Source organism: Theropithecus gelada, chromosome 3 (assembly GCF_003255815.1).
Source record: "Theropithecus gelada isolate Dixy chromosome 3, Tgel_1.0, whole genome shotgun sequence".
Classification (NCBI taxonomy): Eukaryota; Metazoa; Chordata; class Mammalia; order Primates; family Cercopithecidae; genus Theropithecus; species Theropithecus gelada.
The window spans coordinates 110,860,482-110,881,524 of record NC_037670.1 but is presented as its reverse complement, the minus strand read 5'-3'; the positions used below and the strand labels follow the sequence as shown (position 1 = coordinate 110,881,524).

The 21,043-nt window shown below is 37.6% G+C and overlaps 1 protein-coding gene across 2 annotated transcripts; it reads right to left on the bottom strand.

The window, feature by feature from the left end:
* Positions 1-99: 99 nt before the first annotated feature.
* On the bottom strand, positions 100-18,715 carry SAMD9 (sterile alpha motif domain containing 9). Of its 2 annotated transcripts, none has more exons than XM_025379807.1 (2): positions 18,554-18,715; positions 100-6,698 (listed from the first exon to the last, which is right to left on the bottom strand). In XM_025379807.1, the coding sequence occupies exon 2, from the start codon at positions 6,688-6,690 to the stop codon at positions 1,924-1,926; it is 4,767 nt and encodes a 1,588-aa protein (XP_025235592.1). In that variant the 5' UTR covers positions 6,691-6,698; positions 18,554-18,715; the 3' UTR covers positions 100-1,923. The 2 variants fall into 2 exon arrangements, with proteins under 2 accessions (XP_025235592.1, XP_025235593.1); XM_025379808.1 differs by lacking the exon at positions 18,554-18,715 and adding an exon at positions 15,468-15,556.
* Positions 18,716-21,043: the final 2,328 nt, after the last annotated feature.

The window sequence follows — 21,043 nt, the reverse complement described above, 5'->3', positions numbered from 1 at the left end:
GAGAGGTGATGAATTACCTTCATTTAGTCATTTCACAGTATACGCCCATATCAAAACAAATACGCCAAACAAAACGCCCAGGCTGAACACCGTAAATACATATAATTTTTATTTGTCAATTAAAAAGTAGCAATAAAGATTGAGCCCATAAATTATGGAGTTAAAATTTTATGCAGAAAAAAGGGAAAAACTTCCTCCAGTGAAAAAATTCTAATGAGATTTTGAAGACAGAAACAAATCACATTTTTTTGTTTTTGTTTTCCAAATGTTCTACAAGAGAAAATTTCAAAAGCACAATCAGTAAGAGAGAGAAAAGTATACATGTATCCAGCATGCAGCCATTGTTAACTCAGGACCAATCTTGTTTCGGTTCGACTTCCCTTTCACCACCCCTACACCCCAAACACAAAATTACTAATTCCAGATCATATTATTTATTTACAAATACTGTAGTATGTATCTCTGAATGGCACAAACTCTTTAAAAAATATAACCATGGAATCATTATATCATCTAACAAATCAATAATAGAGGACCTTAATATCCTCAAATATCTAGTCTGTGTTCAAATTTTTCTGATTGCCTAATAATTGATTTTAGATTTTGCTCAAATTAGGATCTAAAGTCTATGTGTTTCACTTTAGTTGTTAAGTCCCTTATAATGTATAGATTCCCTAACCTTTTTTTGGTCCTTTGCAATTTCTTTCTTTCTTTTTTGGTTGAAGAAACCAGGTTTTTGTCCTGTGAATTTCTACTTTCTGGATATCGCTGGTTGCATATTTGTTGTGGTGTTAGTAGGATTTTTTTTTTTTAATTTCTTTTGAATTGAAAATAAGATCCAGAGACCTGATCAAATTCAGGTTTAATTATTTGGCAAGACCATCTCATGGGTGATATGTGCACTCCTATAGTACTTCCAGACCCATAATGTGTGGTCTTCCTCTGTGATGTTAATATGTATCAGGATTTGTGACAGTTTGAGAAATCCGTTAGAAAGTTTTTTTTTTGTTTGTTTTTTGTTTTTTTTTTATCAGCTTTCTACTTAATGGTTTTGGCAGCCAATGATTACTGCCCATACCCATAATTTTATTAGGGAAAAATTACATTTTGATTACATATCTCTGGTTGTTTTTGTTCAAAACATAGGTTATATGTTAATCTGCCAGTACATTGGCATCTTCTGGATGAGAGACTCATTACTCTTCTCACAAGAGTCCCTTTTGTTCATTATCTTGTGGAATTTGAGTGTGAGGTTTTTTTTTAAATTGTTTGTTTGGAGGGGAGTTGATAAGCTAATTAGCTATAGAGACAAATTTTATTTTTGCTTAACTGACTCTCACTGCATGAAAAGGCAATCTAATTCTCCAGCCTACTTTGGTAAGGTCTGATGACTTCTGTGGGCATGACCTTCAGAAGACTGGTTGGTCCTCTGTTTTGGAAGATCCTTGAGTGCCAAGTACATGACACATTGATGATCTGCTTAGTAAGAATAAATGTTGCTACTCAGTTTGAGAGGTTTTTGCTCTCTTTGAGAAATATTTTCCCAGACATTCTAATGTCTAAATGCCATTTGAGTAGACAGTCTTCTTCAATCAATGCCTGGTAAGTAGTGGGGTTCTGTGTAGCCAGCTTATTACACTAACTTCTTCTGACTCCAGTCATAGCTCCTTATTATTTTGTCATCAATGGTGTTAACCAAACCAAGGAACACATTTGCTGCTTTTCATATATTTCACTCCTTCCATTTTCACTATTGTCTTTGTAGGACTCATAACATGTTTAAGAGGAAGTTAAATACTGCATGTACAGGTCTGAAGAGCTAGGGGCTGTATCTATAACCTTGCCAGTTTAAAGCATCGATCTTGAGTCTAAAAAAATTAGGTGGTACTGAGACCAAATTCTTGGAGGAACAATATCAGACCCTTAAACAATTTCAATGTCATAAGCAAGTGGGCCTCCAATGGAAAATCCCAGGTAAAAAGACACCTTTTCTATGCTTCTGCCACTTCTAAGTTGACCTAAAAAAGTGGGAGTAATGGGTATTGTGATTTTTTCATTGATTCCATACTCTATGTATAAACAATTATTTTCAGCTCGACCTTGTAAACGAAGCAAAAGTTCTTGGACTTTTTCCTCCTTCCACACATCTCCACTCTGCCACAAGGAATTAATATCTCTTGTGTTTTCAAAGCACTGATCAATTTTTCCTTTGTGAACAAGTCTTTTCAGTCTTCTACCTTTTCCAAGAAAGAAATACGCAATTGGTTGCTTTGTACGATGCATATGTTTATATTGCCCCTTGAAAGAATTTTCCAGTGCTTGAGCATACTCTTTCATTTGTTGAGAATGTTGATCTAGTTGTTGATTTTCTGGCCAGAATAAGAGGGAAGCTAGAAAATAAGGTTCTGAAAACCGGTAAGTCAGTCCTATTGGTTGCAAGACTTCTCGAAGCTGATCTTTCAGTTTTTCAACTGGCTTTACTAATGTCGAGGTAGGTTTGATACAGGAGAGAATAATGTTGGCCAAGATGAAATTTAACTTTTCTTTTGCCTGGATTTTGACAGTGCATTGTTCTAAGAGAAAAGCATATTTGTTCACTATATCTTCCATAGTGCTTATAGCATCCTCTTGACTTTTGATAAGATATTCCAAGAGCCCAGAAAACTTGTCTGCTTTTAAAGCTACTAGGCTTTTCCGACATCTCTCTATTTGAAGTGGCTCACTGAACTTTGATCCAAGACCTATGTCTTGTGATTCTTCTAAGAGACAAAATATATCTGTATATTTCTTAAAATTTACGGCCACCTTTTTCCGAGTTTTGGCCTCTTCATTTTGCTTAATGTTGTTCCTGGGTTTTAGCAGGACAAAGTATTCATCAAAAAAATCAAAGGACTTTTTCAAAGAAAATTTCAATTTAGTTAAATAAGGAATATAGTTTTTGAGGGCTAATTTATATTCATCATTTTGATCCCCTGGAATATCACCACTTCCTGATACAAAATTGACCATATCTCTTTTAGATAGCTCATTTTTATTATCAAAAAAAGGAATGAGCTGGAGAATTTGGATTGTGTAAAGCCCAACTTCTATCTCTCCTTGATAACCAGCGGTATTGTAAGTATCATACCTCCTTTTTGACTTCTGATACAACCTTTCCTTCACTTCATACTCTCTATATTCACTTTGCTGTTGAGATTCTTTGAATGCACTTGAGGCCTGTTCTGCTAAATTCAAAAGAGCAATTAGATCATCAACTGAAATGTTCCCATTTCTTCCGTTTTCCTCTATCCACCATCTTATTTTACTTTTGTAGACTTGACCCAGTGTATCTGAGATATAAGAATTGTCAGGTTCTATGATTTTTGCTTGTTTTGCCCAGTTTAGAGCATTGCCAAAGTCCTTCTTTTTAATGTAGAAATGTCTTGCCAACGCTTGGCAAATGAATGCATTTGGGTTGAATCGATGGATACCTTCAAGCAATACAGCTTCAACTGCTTCATTTCCTTCATCTTTATGTAATGCTTCAATAAATGGGGAAAACCAATTTCCTGTTTCACCTTCATGTTCATTGCGGTGTCTTGTGAGTAGGAGTGTGTGCATATCTTGCAAAAATTTGCTTTTTCCCATACCGGTATCGAAGAACAAATTCTCAGTTAGCATATCCAACATAATTTGACTTTTATTCAGGTGATAGCTTTTCTTCAATTCTTCCAGTGAGAACTTTGCAATCAAAGAGTGAATGATGCGTACTCCACAGTAGTTCCCACATTCAATGACCTCTGTTTTTATCAAAATTGTAGAGTAGGTGCCCATCTTGTCTTCAAATTTTTCTGTGCCCCAGAAAGCCTTCTTGTTTCCAATTCCTAAGAATCTTTCACACTGTGATAGTGAAATGGTGGTATCAGGCACATATGAATTAAGAAGAGCCAGAAAAGAAAAGAGCTTTGCTTCCTTGGTAAAAATATTCTGCCCTTTCAGGATATTCCGGACCACATTTTCTATGTATTCTTTATTAAAATTGGTTTTCATGATCATAAAGGAATAAAAATCCTCAAAATTTTTATGCTGTTCTTTGATTTCTTTCAATTTAAGCTCGAAAGCTCTCTGTTCTTTGGGAGAGAGTTGCTGTATTACGGCAATGCTGTCTGGGATCCTTGCGCTTTTTTCAGGATTTTGTGATCTCATACAATTTAGGATAATCACCAGAGGTTTTTCATATCGAATGTACTTTTTAGCTATAGCTGTTTGAATAGAGTACTGCAGAAGATAGACATTATCTTGTTCTTCAAAATCATCAACAAGGAGCAGTACAGGTACATAGTCCTGTCGGTTCATTGCCCCATAGGTGATTAAATTGGTTACCTGTTCTCCAATTTCAGAAAAATCCACTGTCTTGTTTTTTAGCACAGCACATCTGAATTTTTTCCTTAGGTCCCAGAGAATGTGCATAGCCAAGGTAGTTCCCCCACAGCCTGGATGATGATACAGGTGAATAATTTTGGTACATGTTGGTTTAGAAGAATCTGCGCAGTTTTGAATCATTGCTTCAAGTCTTTCATATTTATCCCTTTTGACAAAAGGTGAAGAATAACTTTCAGAAGAGAAGTAGAAGTTCCACCATGACACTTTGCCACCTCGATAGAAGTCTTCCTCTTTTGATGCCTTGAATTCAAGGAATTTATTTTTGTCCTTCTCTAACAGTGTACCCTCACATTCATTTTCACAGATAATTTCCAGAGAAGTCATGATATCTTCTTCTTTTTTCAGAAGGACAGTCGATAAACCAATAGATGGTAAAAGTCTTTTTGAAGATTGAGTCACAGATTTTAGTTTAAGAATAGTGCCATTGATCTCTTCAAGGCTTAAAGCAGAAATACATTGGCTTGAAATTTCATCTTGGTGTTTTATTAATCTTGCTTCAAGTAGATCTTTCCATCCCTGAAATATGTGTGGTTGTACACAAATACACAGTATATTTTCTATTCCTTTGAGATCCTGGTAGAAAGCACAGAAAGTCTCAATGAGGGGATCTCTTGGGTCATCCACAGAGGATAGTAATAGAAATACCACCAAAAACTTCCCTCTTGGCATTATGTCTTCATGTGTAAGAAATGAAATCAGTTTCCTGACATCAGAAGCTCTTTCTCTTTGCCAGGAACTTGGATCAAAGGGTTTATATTTTTCACTGTCAAGGTCTGACCTGCCATTGCAGAAAATCCAGCTCGGTTGATGGTAAAGATTCAGAGTAGAAATCTTCTCATTTGGTGTGGTTTTCCCTTCTACATATATACTTGGAAAGTGAAGGTTTGCTACTCGGCTTGCTTTGTAATCTTGGACCACTCCATTGATGTTAGACTCAGGATCGAACTCCAACACAGCAAACCATTTAATTTCCTTCAGGAAATCTAAGTGTTTTGTTTGATCTGGGTGACATTTATTCGTTACAAGAATGTACTGTTCATAGTATGAATTATCTAACAAATCTTGATTTCCTGTCAATAATTTAACCAACTTTGGTCCCTCCCTTTCTTTTTTATTTGTTTTTGCTCTGAATTTTTCTTCTGCTGCTTTTCTGGACTCTGCCAGTGTTTTAAAATCTGCTTTAAATGTTCTGAAATCAGCTTTATTTTTCATAATGTCCTTAGAGCTGGTCCCATCTCGCACAAATACTGAGAATTTTTTACTTTGTTCCCATGTTTTGTTGTTGTAATTTTGAATTTTAATCTGGAAATAATCATATTGGCATTCAGAGAACTGTGGAATAATGTCCACTTCAATAACAAATCTGTCAGATAAAGTACTATTTGGCAGTAAAACCTCCACAAATCTTGGCTCTCGAATGCACTTCTTTGCTTGTTGGACCTGATGGTCTTCAAAATACTTGTTTATCATCAGATTGAAATGGTTAATGAGGGCTTCCTTGGTATCACTGGTGACTTTGACGCCAACAATTTTCCCATGGGGTTTGTCTTTGACTCCAAAATGAATAGTGCCATTGGTACGTGAATTCATACAAGCTGAAGCAAATCGGAAAACCTCATTGCTAAATTTCATCTTAACATCCTCTTCTGTGGCTGTTTCTGTATTTGTGAAGGCTTTGAATTCATGTATTGGATCAATGAGATTGCCTGGTCCTGTTTCAGGCTGTAGAATAAAATCCAACTTGTAACGATATGGATTACTGAATTCATCAAATGGGTATGATACACATGTCAGGTCTATGGATGGTTGCCTTTCCTTTGTATAATCTATTTTATCTTCTATGAGCTCAACTTTTAGTGACTCAGAAACTTTAGCAATTGTACTCATTGTAGATGGATTAGCCATATCTGGGTTCTCTTTATCCTTTTGTTTTTGCTTTGAAGTTTCTCTACTTTCCTTTTGAGACACGGTTTGGTCTTTAGGAGCATTTTTACTGGGCTTTCTCATCTTAGATGTCTGAATTGAATCTTCAATGGCTGTTTTCTGCAATTCTTTGAATAGTTCTTCTATTTGAATAGCTGGTCCATGTGTGATGCCCATATCAACAAGATGTTCTTTTTTTAACCACTTCAAGACTGCTCCATTCACATCTTGTCCAGTCAAAATTTCCCTGTGTTTTTGGTCAATCTTGTGACTTTCTAACCACCGATTTACATCCTCTTTGGTCCAATCATCTGTATTTTGTGGAAGGTTCAGTTGCTTTGCCATTCTGATACCTACATGTAGAAAAAGAAAAATTATTTAGTATTATTAAAAGTAAAATTTTGACACAATCAATTTTAGTAGATAATATATACATAATTTTCAAAATTTAGAAAGTTAAATAGGATATGCCAATGAATTATCTCTTGAGAGAACATGACTGTTACCAGTTTCCTCTGCATCCCTCCAGAGAAAGAATACCAAATAGAACCACATGATCACCCTTTTCCCACATAAATTGTGGCATACTATACATAATTCTCTGGCTTCATTCACTCAGTAAATTTTGGGAATGCTTCCAGTCAGTATATATAGAGATAGTTTATCCTTATTAATGATTGTTTGCTATAATGTGTGTTTGCTGTATTATTTAAGAACATTCAATTCTGATATAGAAAATAAGAGGAAAAAGAAGGATATTTGAAACTGAATTAGAATCAAGTTTGTCAGATACATCATGATAGACATAGATAAGGTAAATAGAGCATATGAGTATTAAACATAGTTAGAAAGGGATGTAAGAACCAAATAGTAAATATTCAAGAGACACACGTGAAGCACTTGCTGTTTTTGAGGTCTTAATTGGGTTACTTATTTGGTGACACCCATTCTAATAATTTGTGTTCTCCATTGAAGAAATATCAGTAAAATCCATAGTAGCTTACCAGGCTAATGACCTTTATCTGTGGCCAGGCATACTAATCCCTCTGCATTTCTCTGATTAGAGCAAGTGTATGTCATTGACCCATGACTTCTTCCATCTGCCGAGCCCCTTTAAACAGACCTCAACTCTGGTTCTCAAAATTGAACAGTCAGTGGAGAATGCTGAAACATCAGAGAGGAAGAGAGAAGATATATTAACTAGCACAACTGAGATAATGAGATCCTTCTACTCTTCTTGTTCTTTATCCAAGATGTGTTGCCCACCTCTTTGTTGTTGTTGTTGGGTATTTTAATTTTTTTTTTTTTTTTAAGATGAAGTTTTGCTCTTGTTGCCCAGGTGGAGTGCAATGGTGCCATCTTGGCTCATTGCAACCTCTGCCTCCTGGGTTCAAGTGATCCTCCTGCCTCCACCTCCCAAAGTGCTGGGATTACAGGTGTGAGCCACTGCGCCTGGCCTTGTTGTGTATTTTAATTGATTTTAAAAAATATATCCTTCAAGCATCTTAATTTTGTCTGTGAGCTGTTCTGCTCTGTGTCATCTGGAATAGCTTGCTGAGTAGTGAACTTGTTGGCTACTGTTGTATTAAAGTAATTTTTCACATGATAATTGATAAGAGCTGATTCCTGAGCAATAACTCATGGCATAATTATTTAGTTTGCAAATTTGCAGACTACTATCCGAAAAATTAATGTCAATCTAGGCTACACAAATATAGCAATGGTTAGAAAAAATGAAATGAAAATAATAATAGTCAGCTTTAAGTAAAATCCAAAACTGTGAGTCATTTTAATGAACTAAACTTTCATTTGTCATGGGAGGCATCAAATTAAATAATGGAGGCAGCCTGGGGAATGATGGCAGATAAATTATTATATAGGACCATGTTCATGAAATAACACACAGAAATATTGCTTTCTAGGGGCAGAGACAAACTCAGGATTAGGATTTACGTTCCTTTCAAGACGTGAAGATGCCAGAGCCATGGTCCAAGGTTTAAGCTATTATTTTTTTCATTATGTAACTGCGGTATGCACAGAAAGTGAATAAGCGACATACCTTACAGGTATATCAATACAAAATAGGCAAAGATAGGCAATATCTTGGTTGCGATTTTGTACTATAATTTTATAAGATTTTACAATTGGGGAAGTTAGGTAAAGAGTACACAGAATATCAAATTATTTCTTGCAACTACATATGAATCTACAATAATCTCAAATAAAATGTTACTCAAAAAATAAAAAACTGCAATGGTATCCATTAAAGAGAAAAATATTTAGAACCGAGCAGTAATAAAAATGCTGCATATAAAAAGTTGTAAGGAACAGTGTCTACAATACTTGCAGAAATATGTATAGCCTTGTATGTATTTATAAAAATGGAAGAATGGGTGTGCCCTGCCGTGCACCTGTATGGCTAAGACCCCTGCTGCATGTGTGCATGGGTGTGACCCACGTCCGCGGATTTTGTCTGGGGGACCGCAAGTACCTTCAGCCATTCTCCCTTCACACGCACATGGACACAGTGTCACCTCGTCAAGCCATAGGGTGCCAAGTCTAAAGCACAGGGCCAGGTTTCGAGATGGCCAAATAGGAACAGCTCCAGTCTATAGCTTCCAGTGTGAACAATGAAGAAGATGGGTGATTTCTGCATTTTCAACTGAGGTACCAGGTTCATCTCACTGGGGCTTGTCAGACAGTGGGTGTAGTCCATGGAGTGTGAGCTGAAGCAGGGGAGGGCATCACATCACCCAGGAAGTGCAAGTGGTTGGGAAATTCCCTTTCCTAGCCAAGGGAAGCCATGACAGACGGTACTTGGAAAATTTGGACACTCCCACCCTAATACTGCACTTTTCCAATGGTCTTAGCAAATGGCACACCAGAAGATTATATCCCGCACCTGGCTCAGAGGGTCCCACACCCATGGAGCCTCACTCACTGCTAGCACAGCAGTCTCAGATTGAACTGCAAGGCAGCAGCAAGGCTAGGGGAGGGGCGTCTGCCATTGCTGAGGATTGAGTAGGTAAACAAAGTGGCCAGGAACCTCGAACTGGGTGGAGCCCACTGCAGCTCAAGGAGGCCTGCCTGCCTCTGTAGACTCCACCTCTGTGGGCAGGGCATAGCTGAACAAAAGGCAGCAGAAACTCCTGCAGACTGGGAGACACCTCCCATTAGGGGCCTACCGACACCTCATACAGCCAGGTGCCCCTCTGAGATGAAGCTTCCAGAGGAAGGATCAGGCAGCAACATTTACTGCTCTGCAATATTTGCTGTTCTGCAGCCTCCGCTGGTGATACCCAGGCAAACAGGGTCTGGAGTGAACCTCCAGCAAACTCCAACAGACCTGCAGCTGAGGGTCCTGACTGTTAGAAGGAAAACTAACAAACAGAAAGGACATCCACACCAAAACCCCATCTGTATGTCACCATCATCAAAGACCAAAGGTAGATAAAACCACAAAGATGGGGAGAAACCAGAGCAGAAAAGCTGAAAATTCTAAAAATCAGAGCGCCTCTTCTCCTCCAAAGGAATGCAGCTCCTCACCAGCAATGGAGCAAAGCTGGACAGAGAATGACTTTGATGAATTGAGAGAAGCAGGCTTCAGGTGATCGGTAATAACAAACTTCTCTGAGCTAAAGGAGGATATTCAAATCCATCGCTAAGAAGTTAAAAACATTGAAGAAAGATTAGACGAATGGCTAACTAGAATAAACAGTGTAGAGAAGACCTTAAATGACCTGATGGAGCTGAAAACCATGGCACAAGAACTACATGTTGCATACACAAGCTTCAGTAGCCAATTCGATCAAGTGGAAGAAAGGGTATCAGTGATTCAAGATCAAATGAATGAAATTAAATGAGAAGAGAAGTTTAGAGAAAAAACAGTAAAAAGAAACAAACAAAGCCTCCAAGAAATATGGGATTATGTGAAAAGACCAAATCTACATCTGATTGGTGTACCTGAACATGACGGGGAGAATAGAACCAAGTTGGAAAACACTCTTCAGGATATTATCCAGTAGAACTTCCCCAGCCTAGCAAGGCAGGCAGACATTAAAATTCAGGAAATACAGAGAATGCCACAAAGATACTCCTTGAGAAGAGCAACTCCAAGACACATAATTGTCAGATTCACCAAAGTTGAAATGAAGGAAAAAATGTTAAGGGCAGCCAGAGAGAAAGATTGGGTTACCCACAAAGGGAAGCCCATCAGATTAACAGTGGATCTCTTGGCAGAAAATCTACATGCCAGAAGAGAGTGGGGGCCAATATTCAACATTCTTAAAGAAAAGAATTTTCAACCCAGAATTTCATATCCAGCCAAACTAAGTTTCATAAGTGAAGGAGAAATAAAATCCTTTACAGACAAGCAAATGCTGAGAGATTTTGTCACCACCAGGCCTGCTATACAAGAGCTCCTGAAGGAAGCAGTAAACATGGAAAGGAACAACTTGTACCAGCTACTGCAAAAACATGTCAAATTGTAAAGACCATCGATGCTAGGAAGAAACTGCATCAACTAATGAGCAAAATAACCAGCTAACCTCATAATGACAGGATGAAATTCACACATAACAATATTAACCTAAAGTGTAAATGGGCTAAAACGTCCGGTTAAAAGACACAGACTGGCAAATTGGATAGAGTCAAGACTCATCAGTGTGCTGTATTCAGGAGACCCATCTCATGCATAGAGATACACATAGGCTCAAAATAAAGGGATGGAGGAAGATCTACCAAGCAAATGGAAAACAAAACAAAACAAAACAAAAAGCAGGGGTTGCAATCCTAGTCTCTGATAAAACAGACTTTAAACCAACAAAGATCAAAAGAGACAAGGCCATTACATAACTGTAAAGGGATCAATTCAAGAAGAAGAGCTAACTATCCTAAATATATATGCACACAATACAGGAGCACTCAGATTCATAAAGCAAGTCCTTAGAGACCTGCAAAGAGACTTAGACTCCCGTACAATAATAATGGGAGAGTTTAACACCCCACTGTCAACATTAGACAGATCAATGAGACAGAAAGTTAACAAGGATATCCAGGACTTGAACTCAGCTCTGCACCAAGTGGACCTAATAGACATCTACAGAACTCTCCACCCCAAATCAACAGAATATATATTCTTCTCAGCACCACATCACACTTATTCCAAAATTGACCACATAGCTGGAAGTAAAGTACTCCTCAACAAATGTAAAAGAATAGAAATTATAACAAACTGTCTCTCAGACCACAGTGCAATCAAATTAGAACTCAGGATTAAGAAACTCACTCAAAACCGCTCAACTTCATGGAAACTGAACAACCTGCTCCTGAACGACTACTGTGTACCTAACGAAATGAAAGCAGAAATAACGATGTTCTTTGAAACCAGTGAGAACAAAGACACAACATACCAGAATCTCTGGGACACATTTAAAGCAGTGTGTAGAGGGAAATTTATAGCACCAAATGCCCACAAGAGAAAGCTGGAAAGATCTAAAATTGACACCCTAACATCACAATTAAAACAACTACAGAAGCAAGAGCAAACACATTCAAAAGCTAGCAGAAGGCAAGAAATAACTAAGATCAGAGCAGAACTGAAGGAGATAGAGACACAAAAAAACCCTCCAAAAAATCAATGAATCCAGGAGTTGGTTTTTTGAAAAGATCAACAAAATTGATAGACCGCTAGCAAGATTAATAAAGAAGAAAAGAGAGAAGAATCAAATAGACGCAATAACAAATGATAAAGGAGATATTACCACCGATCCCACAGAAATCCAAACTACCATCAGAGAATACTGTAAAAACCTCTATGCATATAAACTAGAAAATCTAGAAGAAATGGATAAATTCCCGCACACATATACCCTCCCAAGACTAAGCCAGGAAGAAGTTGAATCCCTGAATAGACCAATAACAGGTTCTGAAATTGAAGCAACAATTAATAGCCTACCAAAGAAAAAAAGTTTAGGACCAGACAGATTCACAGTCAAATTCTACCAGAGGCACAAAGAGGAGCTGGTACCATTCCTTCTGAAACTTTTCCAATCAATAGAAAAAGAGGGAGTCCTCCCTAATGCATTTTATCAGCATCATCCTGATACCAAAGCCTTGCAGAGATACAACAACAACAAAAAAGAATTTTAGACTAATATCCCTGATGAACATCGATGCAAAAATCCTCAATAAAATACTGGCAAACCGAATCCAGCAGCACATCAAAAAGCTTATCCACCAAGATCAAGTTGGCTTCATCCCTGGGATGCAAGGCTGGTTCAACATATGCAAATCAATAAATGTAATACATCATATAAACAGAACCAAAGATAAAAACCACATGATTCTCTCAATAGATGCAGAAAATGCCTTTGACAATATTCAACAGCACTTCATGCTAAAAACTCTCAATAAATTCGGTATTGATGGGACATATCTCAAAATAATAAGAGCTATTTATGACAAACCCACAGCCAATATCATAATGGCAAAAACTGGAAGCATTCCCTTTGAAAACTGGCACAAGACAGGGATGTCCTCTCTCACCACTCCTATTCAACATAGTGTTGGAAGTCCTGGCTAGGGCAATCAGGCAGGAGAAAGAAATAAAGGGTATTCAGTTAGGAAAGAAGGAAGTCAAATTGTCCCTGTTTGCAGATGACATGATTGTATGTTTAGAAAACCCCATCATCTCAGACCAAAATCTCCTTAAACTGATAAGCATCTTCAGTCAAGTCTCAGGATACAAAATCAATGTGCAAAAATCAAAAGCATTCCTATACACCAAAAACAGACAGAGAGCCAAATCATGAGTGAACTCCCATTCACAATTGCTTTAAAGAGAATAAAATACCTAGAATCCAACTTAAAAGGGATGTGAAAGACCTCTTCAAGGAGAACTACAAACCACTGCTCAATGAAATAAAAATAAAATAAAAGAATAAAATAAAATAAGAATTAAAAACAGAATAAAATAAAATAAAATGTAAGAAAAAATAAAATAAAATAAATGAAATAAAAGAGGACACAAACAAAGAAAAGAACATTCCATGCTCATGGATAGGAAGAATCAATATCGTGAAAATGGCCATACAGCCCAAGGTAATTTATAGATTCAATGCCATCCCCATTAAGCTACCAATGACTTTCTTCACAGAATTGGAAAAAACTACTTTAAAGTTCATATGGAACCAAAAATAAGAGCCCACAATGCCAAGACAATCCTAAGCCAAAAGAACAAACCTGGAGGCATCACACTCCCTGACTTCAAACTATACTACAAGGCTACAGTAACCAAAACAGCATGGTACTGGTACCAAAACAGAGATATACACCAATGGAACAGAACAGAGCCCTCAGAAATAATACCACATATCTACAACCATCTGATCTTTGACAAACCTGACAAAAACAATAAATGGGGAAAGGATTCCCTATTTAATAAATGGTTCTGGGAAAACTGGCTAGCCATATGTAGAAAGCTAAAACTGGATCCTTTCCTTACACCTTATACAAAAATTAAGTCAAGATGGATTAAAGACTTAAATGTTAGGCCTAAAACCATAAAAAACCTAGAAGAAAACCTAGGCAATACCATTCAGGACATAGACATAGGTAAGGACTTCATAACTAAAACACAAAAAGCAATGTCAACAAAAGCCAAAACTGACAAACTAAAGAGCTTCTGCACAGCAAAAGAAACTACCATCAGAGTGAACAGGCAACTTACAGAATGGGAGAAAATTTTTACAATCTACCAATCTCACAAAGGGCTAATATCTGGAATCTACAAAGAACTTAAGCAAATTTACAAGAAAATATCAAACAACCCCATCAAAAAGTGGGCAAAGGACAAGAACAGACTTTTCAAAAGAGGACATTTATGCAGCCAACAGACACATGAAAAAATGCTCATCATCACTGGCCATCAGAGAAATGCAAATCTAAACCACAATGAGATACCATCTCACACCAGTTAGAATGGCGATCATTAAAAAGTCAGGAAACAACAGATGCTGGAGAGGATGTGGAGAAATAGGAACACTGTTACACTGTTGGTGGGACTGTAAACTAGTTCAACCATTGTGGAAGACAGTGTGGCGATTCCTCAAAGATCTAGACCTAAAAATACCATTTGTCTCAGTCATCCCTTTACTGGTTATGTATCCAAAGGATTATAAATCATGTTGCTATAAAGACAAATGCACACGTATGTTTATTGTGGCACTATTCACAATAGCAAAGACTTGGAAGCAACCCAAATGTCCATCAATGATAGACTGGATTAAGTAAATGTGGCACATATACACCATGGACTACTATGCAGCCATACAAAAGGATGTGTTCATGTCCTTTGTAGGGACATGGATGAAACTGGAAACTATCATTCTGAGCAAACTATCACAAAGACAGAAAACCAAACACCACGTGTTCACACTCACAGGTGGGAAGTGAACAATGAGAATACTAGGACACAGGGTGGTGAACATCACACACTGGGGCCTGTTGTGGGGTGGGGGGAGGGGGCAGGGATAGCATTAGGAGATATACCTAACGTAAATGATGAGTTAATGGGTGCAGCACACCAACATGGCACATGTGTACATATGTAACAAACATGCATGTTGTGCATATGTACCCTAGAACTTAAAGTATAATTTAAAAAAAGGAAGAATGACTGAAAAGTATGAACTAAATGCCAATTTGATAAATTCAAAGAACAACAGAATAAACCTGAAATAAGAAGAAAGAAAAAAATAAAGATAAAAGTAGAAATTTATAAAATGGAAAACAAAATGACAAGAGAGACTCAATGAAGTCCAAGAGATAAAAAGTAATAAAATTGACACATCCATGGAATGATTAACCAAAAAATAAAATAAGCAATATTAATTAATTTATTAATTGAATTATTTAATTGAAAAATTGCTAATTTAATTCATTAAATAATTCAATTAATAATTCAAATAGTTATTCAATTGATAAAATAAGCAATATTAGATACAAGTAAACAATATTAGATACTTTAAAAATGAAAGGGTTTGGATGTTATTCCAACCAACTTTAACTGAATAAATTGAAAACTGAGATTAATTAGCAAATTCTTAAAAAATATAGCTTACCAAACTGACTCTAGAAGAAACCAAAGGAGTCTCAGTTTCAGGATGTAGGAGATCACAAAAGGCCACCTACTCACCCACTGCAACAATGAGAACAAAATCCGAAAAACTGCAAAACTCATATTTTTAAGTAATCACAAAGTCATCAATAGACCAGATGACAAGGACAGGATGAACTAAAATTCCAGAGAGGAAAAGATTCCTGTCTAGGTAAGCTTTGGGGGCATTTGTTGATTTGGGGTTGGGTTTAAGGATTAGACTTGGCCTACTGGGAGGAGGAGAAACCAGTGGGGATTTTGGTAGTCACAGAGGCGGGTGTAATGAAGTGCAATTAGATTCCAAAATCTTTACTATAATGGATATGCAAAGTAAAATTACAACAAGATAATATTATATGCCTACCAGAATGGCTAAAATGAAAGACTGGTAACGCCAAATGTTGGTGAAGATGTGGAGTCAATGGAGCTCTCATACATTGCCTGTTGGAATGTATATTGTTTCAGCCACTTTAAGAAGCTGTCAGTTTTTGTGAAGTTAAATATATACCTACCCTTTGGATCTGCAATTCTCATGAAAACGATTAAAGTACTGATACAGGCAACAACATGAAAGAATCTCACATCATACTGTGTGAAATAAGCCAGTTACAACAGAAAACATATTGTAGAATTCTACTTATATAGTTTAAGAATAGGCAAAAGTAATCTGTCATAGAAGTCAGAATGATGTTGGGGGTAGATATTTTCTGGGAAGGAACACAAGGAAAACTTCTGGGGTGATGGAAATATTTTATATCTTGATATGGGTAGTGGTTGCACAGGTAAGTACATATAAAAATTTCATAGAGGCTTACCCTTAAGTTTGTTCATTGTATATAAGTTATGCCGTATTTAAAAAGCCAATAATGCCTCCAAAATACATTAGAAAATAAATAAACGGATGAATAAAATAAAAGAGACATTTGCATAAAAAAGATGATGGTGTGTTATGAACCAAGGATAATTGTGAATTCAATGGTATGTGAGGTCCTAAAGTTTTGCTAGGTGTTTATTATTGCAGCCCCAGATTATGAGCTTTTGACTTCTGCATCCGACTCAGTGTTGATTCATACTGGTTTTAGAGTTATCTAAAAGCTGACTACACCCTCGTCTAGTGACTGTTCTAATCTAAGTCACTTTCTTGTATCCATTTGCTGAGTCACATCTACTCCACCCTATGAAAGTATGTTCCCTTTTGTTACACCCACACTATTTAACATAAAGCAGGGGTCCCTGATTATCCTGCTGCTAGAGTGCCCTGGCTCCTGAGGCCTCATACCCATGACTCTCATCCCCCATCTCGCCCCATCCCACCAGTACCCTTTTCCTGGGGTCTCCCTGACTTCCTTCATCAACTTGAACCTTTCACAGTTTTACAGACACAGTCACAGTCCTTACTCTCTGGGTGATATGTCATAAACTAGATGATGAGAACGAGTGGTGAATTAGATGGATTATTTGATTTATGCAAGAACTGCATACCATTATATGTAAAAACATAAAGTCAAGTTCTCATATAAGAATGTGGGAGATGGAGAACTGGGCCTGAACATTTGGTTGGGAAAGTAAGCAAATAATAAAGAAGTGACCTTTGACTGTTTTCTCTACTAGAGAGATTATGAATATTTCAAATGTCATTGAACAGGTTACACTTTCACGCTTCTTCCCCTAAAGCTTTTGTCAGATTATTGATAGCTGTACCTTTCAATAAATTGTTTTTAAAAAATTGTTGATGATGTCACTCTTGGAGAAAATAATATGCCACCATTCATAGGTATTTATGCCACTGTTCATAGATATTTTACATATTTATGATTTCTTTATGTCCTCTCTTGTTCCAAAATGTTTTTTAGGTGAAATATTTAGAAAGTAATACAGGATCACACATATATTAAAACCGTTAGGTAAAGAAATCATGGGGAAGGCTAAATAATGGTAGGGGGAAAAAGGTGAAATCATGGAGTAAAATTAGTGCCCAAAATTACTGGTTTTGATACTGTATACTTTAAAAACTGACCTGAAAATTTGGTTCTGAGAATCTTAGCAGGAAACACTTTGTTACCGATTGAACCCACATACATTTTTTTAACTCTAGTTGGTGTTAAACTGTAGGGTTTGTTAACTTTTCTAAAGGGAGCTGAAGGTCAGCACTTCATTCAGAAATGTGATCCCCCAACCCTCTTGCATTATCTTAGTGTTTCCTTTGGGGAGAAATTAGACATAAGCCTAGTATTTTTGCCAGACACATAAAGCTGCCATAATTCCAAAGACTTCCCATAGTAGTCTATCTGTCTGTCTGTCTTCCTATACATGTCATCCAACAACAGTATTTGAGAAACTCTCAGAGAGCTTTGTTTTCTGGAAGCTACTTATTTCTTAGAGTAGATGGTGGAAGGTATGTTTGATTAAAGTACTTTTAAGTTTTCATTACCTGTTCTTTACCTATTTTTCCTTTTTCTTTTTCTTTTCCTTTTTTTTTTTCTTTGAGACACGGTCTCATTCTGTTGCCTATGCTGGAGTGCAGTGGTGCAATTATAGCTCACTGTAACCTTAAATTCTCGGGCTCAAGCAATCCTTCTGCCTCAGCCTCCAAAGCAGCTAGGACTACAGCTGCGTGCCACCACATCCAGCTATTTTTTTTTTGGTAGGAATCTTGCTAGGTAGGGTCTTGCTATGTTGCCCAAGCTAATTTTGAATTCCTGGCCTCAAACAATTCTCATGTCCTTGCCTTCCAAAGTGCTCAAATTACAGGCTACCACACCTGGCCTGTTTGTTCTTTCTGAAGATGCTGTTATGCCTTGGGAGATTTCATCAATAAAAGTGTCTGTAGTTTTCAACTGCATCTTTAATGAAACGTATGACTAATTTTTCAACTAATACAAAGCAGGCTCCTGTCAGAGCAACAAATAGTCTTGAATTTCTAGGCTTAGAATACTATTTTTTGTTTTGAGGTATATTTAAATCTTCTAATTAAAAAGTATATTTCTTTCTATTCAATAAAATGCTGCTATAGATAGTAAGAACAATATTAATAATAGATATTGTACTTACCCAGATAGTCTTGCAAATTTCTTTTACATGTATGTGGGGAAAACCATCTCTTTTGGTGCTGAAAATATCTGATGTGTTTGTTTTCTTCCTCCTGCGATGCTAGAGAAAAGTATTTTCCTCATTCTGATTTTAACGGAAGTCTATGTGTTATCTGCTTCTATCTCATAGCAAGCTCTAATTGGCTCAGAAACAACAGGGCATGCTTAACAATGGGGAAGTTGGGGGAAGGAAGAACGTAGGTTTTGTTTCAGTTTCATTTCTCAGATCTGAAATTATAACATGGCCTTTTCTATCTGAAATGCTTTTTTATAAGCTATGGCTCTATACCACCTTCTGGTCTGCTTGGTTAAAATCTGAAGGAATATCCCACAAACTGTGGGATATTCTGGCTTAATTGATCCCTTGGGAATATGAGTTTACATTGCAGTCCCAGCCTTGTGGAGTGCCGGGTTGGAGATACTCTAGGTCAGTATTTCACTGGCCTTTAAGGGTGGAGTTACTGTCCATTTCTGCTTTCCTAAAGTATAAAGAATGTCTTTCAGGAATGGGACTTCTTTGAGCACCCCAATAAATGCTAAATGCCTCTGGCTTAGTTCTGCAGAGCAGACCAGGGCTGCAGCAGACCTGATGGTCACATTGTAGAGATTTATCTTTTCTAAGATCAGTGTCAGGGCCAGGTAGAAAACTGCCTGGGTGAGAGCAACAAAAATAGCTGATATTTTAAAAACTAACATCAAGTACTAATATTTATTGTGTGTGCTCCATTAGCTTTTGGTTTCCACATCCCATAATTGATCCATACTGGTTTTAGATGAAAACATTTAAAAACATTTATTTTAAAATATTTATTGGGCACTTACCATGTACCAGGCACTGTTCTAAGTGTTTCATATTAACTTAATTACTTTTCACAACAATCTCCTGAGGTAGAGATTATTTTTATCTCAATTTTAAAGGTGAATAAACTGAGGCATAGAGATATTAAATAATATCTAAATAATATCTAAAGTTTGCACAACTAATACATGGCAGAGATTTGAACCCAGGTTTCAGGCAAGTGTGCTTAAATCCTGAGGTTTAGGAAGAAAGAAAGTGGCTGTGAAGGACAGCCTAGATATAATCATTACACTCATAACCCTCAGGAGCCCTCCTCGTAAGGGGACCCTGGGCCTGAGCTCTGAAACCTGGGTTCCACTTTGCATGGGGACCAGTGTGATGGTTAATTTAATGTGTCAACTTGACTGGGCCACAGAGTGCCTAGATATTTGGTCAAACATTATTCTCATGTTTCTGTGAGGATGAGGAGGCAGGACTAGCTTGCAGCTCCCACTGGGACAGACAGGACAGTATGTGGAGACTCACATTGTAAGCTTTTGCTTCAAGAATTACTGCAGCAACATACCAGGAAAGCCAAGAGAATCCACAGACCCTTTGAAGAAATTGTATCGCCACCGCGGATTCCCTGAGATGAAAAAAAAAAAAAAAAAAAAGCCATAAGTCTGCTTGCTTTCTCAGTGGGGAGGCTGATAGTCAGGGGCAAGTTCTCAGCCCTGGTCACCGGCTGCCTGGAAATAGACTCGGTGTTGTTGGTAGGGGCACAGTGGGAGTGAGACTGGCCTTTAGAACTGTGGGTTAATGGAAACGAGGTGAGGCCTGTGACTGCTGGCTTTTCCCCACTTCCCTGGTGTCCTGTGTCACTCAGTGGAGACAACCATAATCTCCCTGAGAACATAACTCCATTGGCCTGGGAACCACACCCCCGCCCTCACAGCAGCTGCAGCATGCCACACCCAATAAGAGTCTGAGCTCAAACACACCTGTCTCTGCCCCAACCTGGTGGTCTTTCTTTACCTGCTCTGGTTGCCAAAGACAAAGAACATAATTTCTTGGGAGCTCTATGGCTCTGCCCACTGCCTCAGAAACATGAATATATAACTAGATGACCCTAGGTCAAGTTTGCTTCCTTCCTATAGTACCACAGCTAATGCACTCTTGAAAATGCCACTTTCTCGCTGGAGGCCAACCAACACATAACCAGTGCACTTAACAAAAATACAACCAAGGACCCTTACAGAGGCCACTTCACTCCCCTGCTACCTCCACTGGAGCAGGTGTTGGTATCCACAGCCAAAAGACCTGAAGATGTATTATATCACAGGACTCTTTGCTGACACTTCCCAATACCAGTGTGGAGTCCAGTAGCTCTGCTGGATGACTAGGCCCAGAAGAGAAAAAATCATCACTGCAGTTTGGCTCTCAGGAAGCCCCATCCCTAGAGGAAGTGGGAGAACACCACATCAAGAGATCACCCTGTGGGACAAAAGAATCAGAATAGTAGCCCTTGAGTCCCAGATCTTCCCTCTGACACAGTCACCCAAATAAGAAGGAACCAGAAAAACAATTCTGATAATATGACAAAACAAAGTTCTTCAACACCCCTAAAATACCATACCAGCTCACCAACAATAGATCCAGACCAAGACAAAATCT